Source organism: Hyperolius riggenbachi, chromosome 7 (assembly GCF_040937935.1).
Source record: "Hyperolius riggenbachi isolate aHypRig1 chromosome 7, aHypRig1.pri, whole genome shotgun sequence".
Classification (NCBI taxonomy): domain Eukaryota; kingdom Metazoa; phylum Chordata; class Amphibia; order Anura; family Hyperoliidae; genus Hyperolius; species Hyperolius riggenbachi.
Genome location: NC_090652.1, coordinates 139,975,310 through 139,990,258, shown reverse-complemented (window position 1 = coordinate 139,990,258; position 14,949 = coordinate 139,975,310). Strand labels below are relative to the sequence as shown.

The window sequence follows — 14,949 nt, the reverse complement described above, 5'->3', positions numbered from 1 at the left end:
GCCATACACCATTCAACCCAAATATCCTACTTTTGAATAGAAATCAATTGACAAAATGTAAAATTAAATGTATTTTTTATGGAAAATAACATTTTCCACATCTTTTAATCTATGTTTTTCATGGCGGAAAATTCGGATTAATGTTTAGAAAAAAATGAATAGTGTATGGTGGATTTGTTTGATTTTTAAAGCAATATGATCAATTGAGAAAACTGAATTGTATTTAAAAGATCGAAAGTAAAGAGAAAACGTTATATTGTGTATGAGCATCTTTACTCTGATGAAAATAAAGGACAAAGGCCCATATTCAAATCAAGGTATCTGAAGATATTGTCACGGGACATATTGGTGTGGGCACATTTGTAAAAGGTAAGTATTTATGGTTAATTAAGGACATTGAAGAACTTTTCTAAGTTAAGTGGTACTCAGTGCTCCTATACTCATTTTATCTGGGAAAAGGGGGAGCATCAGGGGGGTCCCGTCCTTAAAGGGGAAACCTAGATACCACCATGAACCCCAAGCCCCACCCCCTAAGGAGTTTGGCAGCCCCACCTCCTCCTGGGCTCTGGAGGTGAGGAAGAGCCCTTTGTCCATAGACAAGGGCTCTAGGAGAAAGGGGAAGGCTTGCTGGCCCTCTCTTCCAGAGCCCGCCCATACAATTGACCATGCGGGCTGGCATAGTTCGGAGCCCCACGGATTAAAGAAGCTCGGAAGGGGGAATCCCACATATTCTTTTTTATTCCCCACACTCTGAACAAAAAACATTTAATTGTCCAAAAAAAAGGTATAGTTGCAAGGGATCTTTATATAACTATATTGCGGCTGTATAGTGATCCCTGGCCAAAGCATTGCCACATTTCCACGGTGTTTCCAGATAGTCATTACTCACTGTGTATTGACCACCTGGAAACCTTGTCAGGAAAATCCACTGCTCTTTCTTTTGGTATATGTAAATTTACACACATGTGGAGCTCTGCACCCTGAGCTATATTAGCCCACATGGTCCTGGTATGGGGGGGGGGGGGGGGGGCACTGGAAGAGAGGGGCAGCCAAGCCTCCCTCTCTCCCCCAGAGCTCTTGTCCAATTCATGGACAAGGGGCTCTTCTCCACCTCCAATGCCCAGGAGGAGTTAGGGGCCTATGACACCCTGGGGGGGTTTCATGATGGCACCTGGGAGTCTCCTTGTAGAAGGGGACCCCCAGATGCCTGCCCCCCTCCCCAGGTGAAATTAGTATATGGGTACTGAGCTGTGTTGCCAACCATCAGTAAATTTACAGATTTTCCATAAATAGTTACATTTCTGTGCACATGAAATCCATAAGCTAATTGGCCGTGCCCATTAAAGAGTACTGATTTGCACACATGCGCAGCCCCAGTTGTACACTGATCAAATTTAGAAACTTTCTGGCTGCTGTTTATGTTACCAGGTATTAGTCTCACCCCTCGTGCCATCATCTGCCACCCCCAGGCCCCAGCTAAAGGCTTGCAGGCTGATATACTCCCTCCTCCTCATACACTGCCCTTTATTTACTATTGGCTGGCCAACTTCATCCCCTTTCTTTCCCAGCTTGGTCAGTCAGCCAGCCCTCAAGAAAGAATGCACGTGCGGCTCGCTCAAGTGTGACAGGACTGTGAGTCGGAGACTCCGAGTTTTGTTTTCAGATGCCCGGTCGGCTGCTGGCTGGGGGACCAGCCTCCGGAGCCACCAGCAGCAGTGAGCAGGGACTCGTAAGACAGAGACTTGAGAGGAGGAGTCCGAATGGTGAGGAGAGCAGTTAACTCCTTTCATACCAGCCAGGGTTTTGTGTTATACTACATTGGTGGTGAAAGTTTCAGGCTTGAGAATACATGAAAGCTAAACTATTCTGCTTATTGCTGTTTAACCCCCTTGGCATTATGATTCCTCCCGGATTTTAGGGTCTAAAAGCGGTGCAATTTTTTTGCATGCTTTTAGATCCTAAAACCTGGAAAAAAATCATGCTGCTAAGGAGTTCTGCAGCAGCCCAGCACTCACTCATCTTCTTGGGATCCAGCACTGCAGTTTTACCTCCGTCCTCCAAGTGGTGGTGTAACCCAATAGTGAGATTACTGACTGTCGTCATGACGACAGACCACGATCTCACCAGGAAGGAGCCTCGGAGGAGAGAGAAAAGAATTGCGGCCGATGTCAGGATCCGTCGGGAGGTGAGTTAAAACGCCCTCTGCGTGCATTGCTCTGTGGTAACCTACCGGTGGGATACCGCTCTTGGCATTTTTTTTCCTCCCTGAGCCGAGCTCATGATTACTGCTAAGGAGGAAATAACGAAAAAACGTGCTTTGTTTATTTATTGCATTTGTTTCATTTCAGCAGTTGTGGCAGGAAATTAAAGTGTGTGCCTGAGACAAAATAGTTGAACAATTTTATACATACCTGGGACTCCCCCCAGCCTCCTTAATGCAGATTGCTTCCTTGCCGCCATCCTCTGCCTTCTCAATGGTCCCATTGATGCCTCGTTATCTTCAGCCAGCTGGCACAGGTGCAGACCGCCTGCGCACTCCCTCATGGGACTCCTGCGGCCCGGAGCATTCTGCGCCAGCTCAGCAGGGTGCATGCAGCTGAGCTATGCATGCGCACTACGCCCGAGTGAGCGATCTGCATGAAGGGGGCTGGAGGAAACCCCAGGTATGTGTAAAACTTCTCAACCCTTTTGTCTCAGGTTTACATTAGCCCAGACAGAGCATGCATGAGAGAGAGTTCAGTTAGGTACCTGGCATGACTACTGAAAAGGACTGAATGCAAGTGTGTCCCTGGGCACTGTGGGTTTGGTGAAATGCTGTCAAATTATGTGTATTTTGGGTGAAATTCAGTCAGATTACGTTTTTTTTTCAGTGAAACACAGTCCGATTACATATATTTTGGATGAAAAACACTGCAGCAGTGCTCAATCTTTCCTGGCAAGCCCACTTACACCACTAAGATCAAGTATTTCTGGCCCCACCCATAACATGCCTATGTTCTGTTTTGTGCAAAACATTTTCCCACACTTGGAACAAGATTAAATTCCTGTGCAAAACATTTTCCAACACTCGGAACAAGATGGATTTTCTGTGCAAAAACATTTTTCCCACACTTGGAACAAGATTAAATTCCCCATGCAAAACTTGTTCCCACACTTGGAACAACATGGGACTTCTGTGTAAAACATTTTCTCACACTTGGAACAAGATAGAATGCCTGTGCAACACATTTTCCCACACTTGGAACAAGATTAAATTTCTGTGCAAAACATTTTCCAACACTCAGAAAAAGGTGGGATTTCTGTGCAGATTTTTTTTTCCACACTCGGAACAAGATGGGATTTCTGTGCAAAACACTTTCCCACACTTGGAAAAAGATGTGATTTGTATGCAATTTTTTTTCCCACACTCGGAACAAGATGGGATTTCTGTGCAAAACATTTTCCCACACTCGGAACAAGATGGGATTCTGTTCAAAACATTTTCTTATACTCGGAACAAGATGGGATTTCTGTGCAAAACATTTTCCCACACTTGGAACAAGATGGGATTTCTGTGCAAAACATTTTCCCACACTTGGAACAAGATGGGATTTCTGTGGAAAACATTTTCCCACACTTGGAACAAGATTAAATTCCTGTGCAAAACATTTTCCAACACTCAGAAATAGATGTGATTTCTGTGCAAAACATTTTTCCATACTCGGGACAAGATGGGATTTCTGTGCAAAACATTTTCCCATACTCTAAACAAAATGAAATGTCTGTGCAAACCATTTTCCCACACTTGGAACAAGATTAAATTCCTGTGCAAAACATTTTTCAACACTCAGAAAAAGATAGGATTTCTGTGCAAACATTTTTTTCACACTTGGAAGAAGATTAAATTCCTGTGCAAAACATTTCCCAACACTCACAAGACAATGGCCTCAATTCAAAGCTTAACTCCTGTCTTTAATAACTCTTCTGAGCTGTTTTACAGTTATCACCTTGGTGATATAATTGTAATAACTGTAAAACAGCTCAGAAGAGTTATTAAAGACAGGAGTTAAGCTTAGTGAATTGAGGCCAATGTGATTTCTGTGCAAAATGTTTTCCCACACTCGGAACAAGATGGTATTCCTGTGCAAAACATTTTCCCACACTTGGAACAAGATAAAATTCTTGTGCAAAACATTTTCCCACACTCAGAACAAGATGGGATTTTTGTGCAATTTTTTCCCCACACTCAGAGCAAAATGAGATTTCTGTGCAAAACATTTTCCCACACTCGGAGCAAGATGGGATTTCTGTGCAAAACATTTTCCCACACTCAGAACAAGATAAGATTTCTGTGCAAAACATATTCCCACACTCAGAACATGAATAGGGATTCTCAGCAGTGTGAGCTCTCTCATGCATGACAAGATGTGATTTCGACACACGTCAATCCTTCGCCCCGATGACCGACGAACAGTGCCATACACGTTAATTCCAGTCCCAGCCTTGAACTTGCTATCCCACAACTGAAGCAAGATAGAATGTCTGTGCAAAAACATTTGCCTACACTTGGAACAAGATTAAATTCATGTGCAAAACATTTTCCAACACGCGGAACAAAATGGAATTTTTGTGCAAAACATTTTCCCACACTTGGAACAAGATTAAATTCCCCATGTAAAACATTTTCCAATGCTTGGAACAACATGGGACTTCTGTGTAAAACATTTTTCCCCAGTTGGAACAACATAGAATGTCTGAGTGAAAAAAATTCCCACACTTGGAACAAGATTAAATTCCCATGTAAAACATTTTCCAACACAGAAAAAGATGGGATTTCCGTGAAATTTTTTTCCCACACTCAGAACAAGGTGGGATTTCTGTGTAAAACATTTCCCACACTCAGAACATGAATACGGATTCTCACCAGTGTGGGATCTCTCATGCATGACAAGATGTGATTGCGACACGGGTCAATCCCTGCACCGATGACTGACGAACAGTGCCATACACGTTGATCCCATTCCCAGCCTTGGACTTGCTATCCCACAATGGAAACAAAATAGAATGTCTGTGCAAAACATTTTCCCACTCTTGGAACAAGATTAGCCACTTTGTCCTCCTTGACGTATAAAAACGTCAAGGAGGACATGCGCGCTCCCGCGGTGCAAGCGCACTCTTGGCCGCGGATTCGGTAGCCCAGGAATCAATGTATTGGGCTATGGTGCCCGATCACTGATTCCTCTCCCCCGCAGAAAAAGCGACAGCTTCTCTCGGAAGCTTCGCTTTTTCTGACTCTATGTCCCTCTAAGCGTACATTGTACGCTTAGAGTGACGTCATGTAAACAAACTCAAGGTTGCCATCTTGTGACCAAAGAGTAAAACTACATCTAAAAGTAAAAAAAAATTACACTACACAAATATTTCCCTAAATAAAACACTATTTACTTCCCACCCTCCCAAAAATACCCACATAAAATGTTTAATAATAAAAACCAAAAACATTACAATAAAAAAACACATAAATATTTACCTGAGGGTCTAAACTATTTAAATATCTATGTAAAGATGAAATATTTCTATATATATCTTTTTTATAAGCTTGTGAATAGTGAGGGATGCAAAACGGAAAAAATGCTCTTTTATTTCCAAATAAAATATTGTCGCCATACATTGTGATGGGGACATAATTTAAACGGTGAAATAACCGTGACAAATGGGCAATTACAATGTCTACTTCTAAAGATCTACTTACCTGGGGCTTCCTCCAGCCCCTGGCAGCCTATGTGTCCCTTGCCACCACTCCACTCCCAGCCGGTGGCCTAGGGTCCCCACCATTGCAGATGCCAACCTCGACAGGTCGGCATCGCCTACGCAAGGGTATGGCCGTGCCGATTGCGATCACGCTGCTTGCAATCGCACACACTTGGCTTGGATTGTGAGTTACTAGCTGGGTCAGAGCTGAAGATAAATACATAACACTTGCTTGATTTACTGAATGCTGTGTAAATCTTTGTAAATTGCAATTTCTTGATATTTCCTGAGGTATTTACCACATAAGTCAGTAATTTACCTTACCAGTCAGTAATTTTACTTTTCAGTGCGATAAAAGGTTTAGTGAGTTGGCATTTGGCAAGGTGATTGGTAAAATCAGCTGTTTTCGGCAATGCAGCATGCTTGGTGAATTGAGGCTTTTATGTCCAGTACTCAATGAGCCAAAAGCTTGGCAGTGCATAGGTTAACCCTAACATCTACCAAGATACTGCATTTCTTTTCAATGTAGAATATTTACTAGATATTTCAGTGGTTTCTAATTGGCTTGGCAACACAGATACTTTCCCAGACATTATGGAAGTGGTCATTAGTGTTTCACCAGCATGACTTGCATACAGTGATGCTGAGTGGCACTATGCAAGCACCTAATTCATACTGCTTTAGTTTGTTGCTTATTTTTCACTTCTGTATAATGTTGTTGCTCAGAGATTCTATCACTTTTAATTCTACTTTCACCATTAGGTCATGTGCAATGGAGAAGTTGCCAACACCTTGTTTTATGGTCACTGCCATGGTGAACTTATAAGGAAAGCATCGGAGGTATAAATGGCATTTTTACAATCTTTACTAGCATTTTAACTGTAGATCACATTAAGGATACTAGTATATTGACAAGTGTGTTACTCAGTATGATAGGTGACTCTTTCATAAATGAGCATTTATCAGAATATAAAACTAAACAGTTTTGCTACTTAAATTGTTGGAAATTAGAGTGATAAAACACTGAGTGGCAATATTGTCATCAAAACACTCTTACCTATAGACATAGCACACATTTATAAGATATACAATTTCAAAAAGAAAAGCAGGTTGGGCACCAGTTCTTAATGCTTCAGTGTTAGTTTAATCCAAAAAGGTACAGTAAATTACATCAGACAAGTGAACAAGGTGGTTGTCGTATTCACTTGGCTGATGTAATTTACTATACCTGTTTGGATTATCATTAAACTAACACTGAAGCATTAAGAACTGGTGCCTGACCTGCTTTTCTTCTTGAAATTGGATGATTGATTCTTCATTGGGGGGTGAGCACAGTTTGGACTTCAGAATCCAAAGTGCAATTCATCCAGTGTGCATTCGAGTGCTAGTCACTACTGTCTACTGCTCTCCTTACAATTTATAAATATATTTCTTATCTTTCAGTGGCATAGTCATGTGTATATGGTCATAGTCTGGCCTTTTTACGCTTTTCTCACATAGTTTTTTATTTGACAAAGTGGCTTATTCCTATGAGTATATTCCTATGAGTATACTCAGTTTGTAGGGGGAGACAATCTCAGTGGTCGCTCTCTCTTAAAAGATGAATTAGGGTTGGAGGCCCATCCCTCCTGAGGAGGGTCAACAGCTGGTAAGCAGATTGGATGAGAGGCACCCAGTGTACTGTGTAATAGTTATCACAATTCAGTAAGAAAGAATGACCTCAATGAGTAGTCTAGACTTTATATTTGGATAAAGCAATTTTATTGTGCACTTTTAGACTGAATTGTCCAAAGGGCATATTCTCTTTCCTTATTTTTTGACGACAGTCAAAACTACTGTTGTAGTGGTTATAAGCATTCAAATCCACTGGTTTCAATCTGTTTCTAGTTTTTATGTGGCCGTCTTCAATACATATAGTCAGATTTAAAAAAAATTGATTGTTACCAGATCCTGATTGTATGTGAATGTTAGGCCTCAGTCTTTGAATTGAGATAAGCCTGAAGTTTGTTGATAGACTCATTGTCTTCTTCCCAGATAAATATACGATCATCAGTATAGCGTAGGTACTTGATTAAATGTGTTTCAAAATGGTTGTTAGTACCTAAGTTCACCAAGATGCCCATGGTGATATTTTATAGGCTGGGGCAAAAGAGGCCCCCATGGTTGTCCCTTTGGTCTGAAAGTACACTTCATCTCGATCTTCTTAATAAGATCTTCTTAAAGTTTTTGAACTTTGAACAAGCACCTAACTCCCACCCATAATTTATGCATAATCCCATTTTGCCCAATCAACATAGCTTTACTTTGGATAACCCAGGCACAAACTCTTCCCAATCATAATCTTTCTACTTTATTTCCAAGCCTAATGCTCATTTTGCAGCCAATCACAATGTACAAATGGTCATAGGTGAAAGGTTTCAAAGTTTCACATGTATGATGTCATATCATACAAATACATAATCACAAAGGAAAAGAAGTGCTCTCAGAGATTAATAGTCAGAAATGGAAATGTTCCCTGGACAGGTCTCACCTTTTAGAAATGTTGTCAAGGCAGCAGTGTAAGCAATACCTTACTTTGGCAGCCCAGGGACCAAGGTTGTATGATGTGGCTGGGTCTGGTCTGTGAGTTGGGGGGCATTAAAACTCCCTGTGCCATGCACAGACCTCCCGATGTCACATCACAGATATTTACAAACCAGCTATTTACATAACCACATTGCAAACGCCATTGAGCTGATTGATACTAATCAGTCACTTGCTTATTGCTTGAAACGTTTTTATATTTAATGTTTATTTGTATATTCAGCATCACCTGATGAAAAGAGAGGATAGAAACGCGCTGTGAAGCCTCAATAAATTATTTAACTTTAGCCCACTCTGCTTTGCTAGTCAGTGCAGACAGACCATGTTAATTTCCTCTATACAGTCTTGGTACCTGGGCTGCCAAAGTGGGACACTGCTTACACCACTGCCTTGACAGCATTCTCAAAAGGTGAGACCTGTACAGAGAATGCTTCCCTTTCTGACTATTCGTCTCTGAGAGAGCCTTTTCCTTTGTGATTATAGTTTACTTGCTTGCACGAGGAGCAGCCCGGAGCGTCATCTTCCCGCCTGATCACTTATCTTCCATTGCTATACATGTTATGCATAGGATTAGCTGGTAGTGATATTGTATGGCTTATAATAGTGTTAAATAGGAACACAACTTATTACTGTGGATTTAACTTGAGGTAATGAAGATGTTAATTCTTTAATTCACAGCATCATACATACTTTGAATATGTCCTTCTATATCATTTCCTAATGTACTATTGCATAAATATCATACCAATATTAACCCTAGCACTGCAGAATTCTTATAATTCACAATCAGTAACACAGACAGTGATAAAAACCACTAATGCCGTTTAAATGGAAGATACAATGTTAGTTTAATAAAAAAAATTGCAGGGATTTGCTTGAAACCAGTTTTCCTCAATGCAGTTTGCTTAGCTCAGGGGTGTCTAAACTTTTTAGGCCAAGGGCCATATCGCCATTCTTGAGAGTGCTTTTGAGCCAAAATCTATCAGCAATTGGCCTAGCGCCACCTGCCTGGCTGCCCCCAAGTGTCAAAGTGTCCCTCCAGGTGCCCATGCCCAAGTCTCACTTGTCTGTTGGTGCAACTAATATGCACATGTGCCTGGTGCCTTGTGGTTCAGGCACTAGCTGTGACCACACACACCAGAGGAGGCTAGTAGTCACCCTGGCAGACAGGTGAGGCTTTTGCACATGGGCACAAGGGGTCACTTTTACACTTGGGGGTCCATCATGTACATTGGTTGTTGTGATATTGACCGCCGTTGCCGCTGCGCACCTGATCAAATACTTGCGACCGAGATTTTCCTGCATGTCTATTCGATCATTTCAGCCCCGAAATGTATCAATTGATTGGCCGTGTTTCACACCAATTCTCTTCTGATTTGCTAAAATTATAGAATTGAAAGGTTGATAGTTCCACAAGATTGAGTAATGTATGAGCTCCTTAAGTCATTTAAGCTTAGCTAAATGCTGACAGCATATACTGCATGTACTGTTTAAAAGGTATACCTGAAAGTTTGTTTCCTAACTGATTTTTTTTTCTATTGTCACATTTTATTCAGATGTCAGCTTTTGAGAAATCTGCATTTAATGGATCCCTTCTAACTACAGGCTATAAGACAAATATATTTGGGCTGGCAACCTCCGGGGATGCATATATCCGGCTTAACATCAACACTGAATGGGGCTTACACAATACTATTGAGATAGGGTTGAAACATGCAATACCTCGGCTCCAAAGCCTGGGGATAGCCAAGGAAAACAAGATAAAGATTGCAGCCCTCAGGCAGGGTAAAAATGCTGCTTTACTTGATATAACAGCCGGGAAATGTATATTTAAAGCCAACTGTGAAGCAAGAACAGATAGTGATGTCAATAGCCCTTCCACGATAAACTGGACCAGCTCGGTGATAACCTCTTGTAATCTACTGGAGGTAAGACCTACACTGTAATTGTAAGTCTTAAAGGGAACCTTAACTGAGAGGGAAATGGATGTTTCCTTTTAAACAATACCAGTTGCTTGTCAGTCCTGCTGATCTCTTTCGCTGCAATTAGTGGCTGAATCACACACCTGAAACAAGCATGCAGCTAATCCAGTCTGACTTCAGTCAGAGCACCTGATCTGCATGCTTGTTGAGGGGTTGTGGCTAAAATTATTAGAGACACAGGATCAGCAGGAGAATCAGGCAACTGGTATTATTTTAAAAGGAAAAATCCTTATACTTCTCAGTTTAGATTCCCTTTAAATTAATGTGCAGTACACAGTGTAATTCAAATCAAGTTGACTATTTTCCCTTTTGAAAAGAGCAGGGAGAGGTTGAAACTTCTGTCTGGCTTTTAACACGTGTCCACTGTGAAGATTTCCTCTTGGTTCCTATGCTAGGGACAGGAGATATCCCCAAAAGAGACAATGGTTTTGGTGAAATTTTCAAAAATGGGGTTTCTCTTTCCACTAGTGAGATTTCATCAGACTTCATGTTGTGACTCCAGGGAAGGATGAGAGGGAATGTATCCCCAATGTGGAAAAATTCATCAATTAAACCTAGCAGAAATTCTAACCCTCCTCTGCTTCTTTCAAAGCAATTTTTTTTAAAGATTTTCATGTAAATTGACAATTTGTTTATTATATATCAAGTTACCCTAGCTTGACCGTATACACAGTACGTGGAACAAATATCAATATCTATTAATAATTGGCTATTGACTATAGTTTGGGCACTGTCTTTCTTATAATATTTTTGGGTGATTTATTGTATATTTCTCTAGATTTCCAGTAGCAAATTCCTTAAATCACTATTAATAATCCAATTGTGATCTCAAGTGCTTAAAGGGATTTCCAAACCAAAAATAAAAAGACACATCTAATGAACCTCCCCATACAAGAGGTATGTAAATAGTTTGGGCTGTCGATGGGGCATTTTATTATCTTTGGGAGATGCTTCCATGACCTCCATCTGTATGCATGCCTTTGTCTTTGTTTTGATTCTCCCAGATGCAGCTACTGGCCGAGAGTTGTAATCCCATTGATGCTCTTATATACAGACAATACAGCAATAGTACCAAAAAGACACCTAAATGCAATATTCCTTATGTGTGGAATGGAATTTCTTTTCCCCAAGGGGGATATTACACAGAAATATCTGATTGATGCAGTCTGTTGGGTATAATAATAAAATAGTCCACACATCAAATACTGAAACACAGTTCAGATAGATGAGCTTCTAGTATCAGAAGAGCAGTTCATGAATGTGATTATTATGTATGTTCCAGAATCCAGATAGCGCTTCAACATCAAAATGGGTGGTAGTGAAGGAATACTATGCACTTTGATGTTGAAGCTCTATTTGAACAGACATAGTAATCACATTGATGGACTACATCTCCCAGCCTGCATTGTGGAGGCTGTTGCTGCATGAAATCACCATGGACCACTTATAGTTGAGGCATCTGCGGCTGGAAGAATCAAGATGGAGGACTGTATACACATGGTGGTTAGGAAGCAGTCCCCTGAAGGTAATTTAATGCTTGCGGTACCCCTCAACAACTCACACCATTATTGAAACTCACTTAGGGGGATGAGATCCCTTTACTGTTTATCCTTCATAATGTTTTCTGTTCCTATTAATTTCAGCAATATAGATTGGGAATCTAAAGTCCTGTACTGCTTTAAAGAGAGTCTGAAGCCAAAATAATGTTCTATTTTTATTGCCCACTTATGTTAAGCAATAAGACCATAGCTGATTCGCTGCAACAGCATGACAAAACAAGGTCTTATCCACCCAAAAACCTGGGGGCAAAATTCCATGACTTTCCAGGTTGTGTATTTTCCTGCCCGAGGTAGGCAGAGCTTTGCGCTGTAGCTCTGCCTCCAGTCCAATCAATCTCCGCCGATCGCCACCTCTTCCTGCCCCTCTCAGTCTTCTTTCACTGAGAGGGGCGGGGAGAGGCGGAGATTGACTGGAGGCAGAGCTACAGTGCAAAGCTCTGCCTCGTCCAGGAAGCAAGGGGAGAATTTTGCCCCGCGGATTTCTGGGGGATAAAAAAAACCTAATTCTGCTGCGCTGTTGCGCCTGAATCAGCTATGCTCTTATTGCTTAACATAAGTGGGCAATAAAAACAGGAAAATATTTTTGCTTCAGACTCTCTTTAAAGCAAACCTAAAGCGAAAAATGATAGTATGATATAATGAATTGTACGTGTAGTACGGATAAGGAATAGAACATTAGTAGCAAAGAAAAGAGTTTCACATTTTTATTTTCAGTTATATATATATATTTTATAACATTGTATCATACTGTCACAGTTGCAGTTTTAAAACCACATTCTGTCTTTTAAGCTTTAAAACAAAAGCAATAATAATGACCCTTTGAACTTTCCTGCAGTAAAACCTTATCTCAAGCTGTCTCTCAATGATTCTTGGCTGTTTAAGTGCTTCAGAAAACAGGACTGTATTCAACCCAGGGGGTTGAATAGCCCAGAGAAGCTCTTTTGCATAGATAACAAGTTTTTTTTTTGTTGAAGTTGTTTTTTTTAAACTCTTCCTATACTGGAAAACAATATGAGACTCTTTTCATTGCTACTAACGTTCCATTTCTTAGCTGTACTACACATACAATTCATTATCTCATACGTTTATTTTGGCTTCAGGTTTGCTTTAAATGAATGATACTGAATACCATGTTGACATGACCACACAAGCCGTTCATCGCTGTTAATAAAACTTTACCTTTACACTGTATTATGAACCCGGCAAAAAATGGTATACATGACTTTCCAGAATTTTCATCTGTTTTCATCACAAAGATTATATATTTAAAGAGATGGCCTCATACCTAATGTTATCTGTTACAGCATAATACTGGTTGAATTAGATAGAGAAATATCTTGTTTTCAGCCAAACTAACTCTGTAACTATGATCAGGTTAGTACAGGATGAACCACCCATTTAGCCATTCTTGGCCCCTGTTCAATCAACTTTTTTCTTTTCCTTTCACATGGGCAGCTGACAAGTGGTGAAGTCACCGACCGCCTGTCAGCTGTTCTCCTGCTTTGGCCTGACGCTTGCTAGTGCCCGGTACTGGTGCTGTACAAGCATCAACCCCACGGAGTGAGATCTGAGAGCAGCCACAGCAGCGCTCACACTCGACATGTCACAGTTCTCCGCCACCCTGTAACACCACCGCGTGTCAACGCTTGATTCATGGGGTGTTACAACCGCTGCAATTCGGCTGCATTTAAATTGCACGCGAATTGCACTAGTGGGCGGCAGATGGGAGACTGAACTGCTCGGCAATTCCACAGTTCAGCCGTTCATCTGTAAGGAGCCTAACAGGACAGATTTTAGCATTGTGTTAATACAATACATTTCAAACCAGTTGCAAGCAAGAAAATACTCCGCATAAATTTGTGATTTCCTTTTAATTGCTAGGTGCAGAAAATGTATTTTGTAGGTAAGATGAAAAATTATTTCCTGGGTAGAAAAAACCCAGGACGAAAGATAATAATGACCCCTGTCGGGATTCATTGCAATAGTATGCATCAGTAAATCCATGACAGAATAGGAAACAATCTGCAATGTTACTAAAATATTCTCACAATATTGTGCTGAACTATTTTTTTTCTTAATTAAAGCTGTATTTTGCTTTTGGTTAAAACAGTAGACTTTTATTGTAACAAGTAATAATAATAATGATTGCAGTATTCGTATAGCGCTTTTCTCCTGTCGGACCCAAAGTGCTTGCGAGGCAGCCACTAGAGCACACTCAGTAGGCAGTAGCAGTAGGAGTCTCGCTCAAACAACTCCTTACTGAATAGGTGCTGGCTTACTGAACAGGCAAAGCCGAGATTTGAACCCAGGTCTCCTGTGTCAGAGGCAGAGCCCTTAACCAGTACACTATCCAGCCAAGTATAAAAACAAATCAAACATTATATTGTTGTGTAATTTTTATTATAAAAGTATTAACATAATAAATGTATACTACACCCTTACTTACTCTAAGCATACCTGAAGTGACGTGCGGAATGATGACATTAACACAAGTACAGTACATATAGTACAAGTCCTATCTACAACCTTCCTATGTTTTTTTGTCATTGGAATGGGCAATAAACCACCTGTACTCTTTCGAAGAGCTCTCCTGATTACTTAACCTCTTTGTGGCTGAGTGGGAACTGAATAAACAGCAGTTGTGTCATTGGGATATTAAAGAAATTCTGTAATAAAAAAAAAGACACTTACCTCAGGTGGGGGAAGCCTCTAAAACTTAAAGTGAACCTCCAGACTAAAAATCGACTCAGCAGCACTGAAAAGGCCTGGTGTTTCTTTAACAGTTTCACAGCATCAGAACTTTGTTTCTCTTATACAAGCCTCATTTTTAGCTGCACAGAAGAAAACTGCCCGGGCATTTTCCCCTGATGCTGTGCAAAGCATGATGGGATTTCTGATGTTGTTGTTCTCTTTGTGCTGTTTTGGTGCAATTTTTTTTTTTTTTTTTTTTTTACATCTTGAATTTGACATTTGAAGCCTAGCGCATGCAGCTGGGAGGGGTTTTCACGACAAAGGACAGTTGGAACTGCGTCCCCTGCTCCCAGTCACCTCCTTTCAAACAAAAAGATGGCTGCCCCCATGACAAAGATGGCAGC

At 40.8% G+C, this 14,949-nt stretch overlaps 1 protein-coding gene across 5 annotated transcripts in view; it reads left to right on the top strand.

Annotated features, from left to right (window-relative positions):
- LOC137524618 (uncharacterized) overlaps window positions 1–14,949 on the top strand; it is a 571,079-nt gene that overhangs the window by 322,668 nt on the left and 233,462 nt on the right. For all 5 annotated transcript variants that reach the window (XR_011022737.1, XR_011022738.1, XM_068244694.1 and 2 more), the window contains exons 42-43: window positions 6,493–6,570; window positions 9,870–10,241. Coding sequence is in view for 3 of the 5 variants with exons in the window: in XM_068244694.1 (XP_068100795.1) it covers window positions 6,493–6,570; window positions 9,870–10,241 (450 nt within the window). In the remaining 2 variants the exon portion in view is untranslated. The remainder of the gene's footprint in view (window positions 1–6,492; window positions 6,571–9,869; window positions 10,242–14,949) is intronic.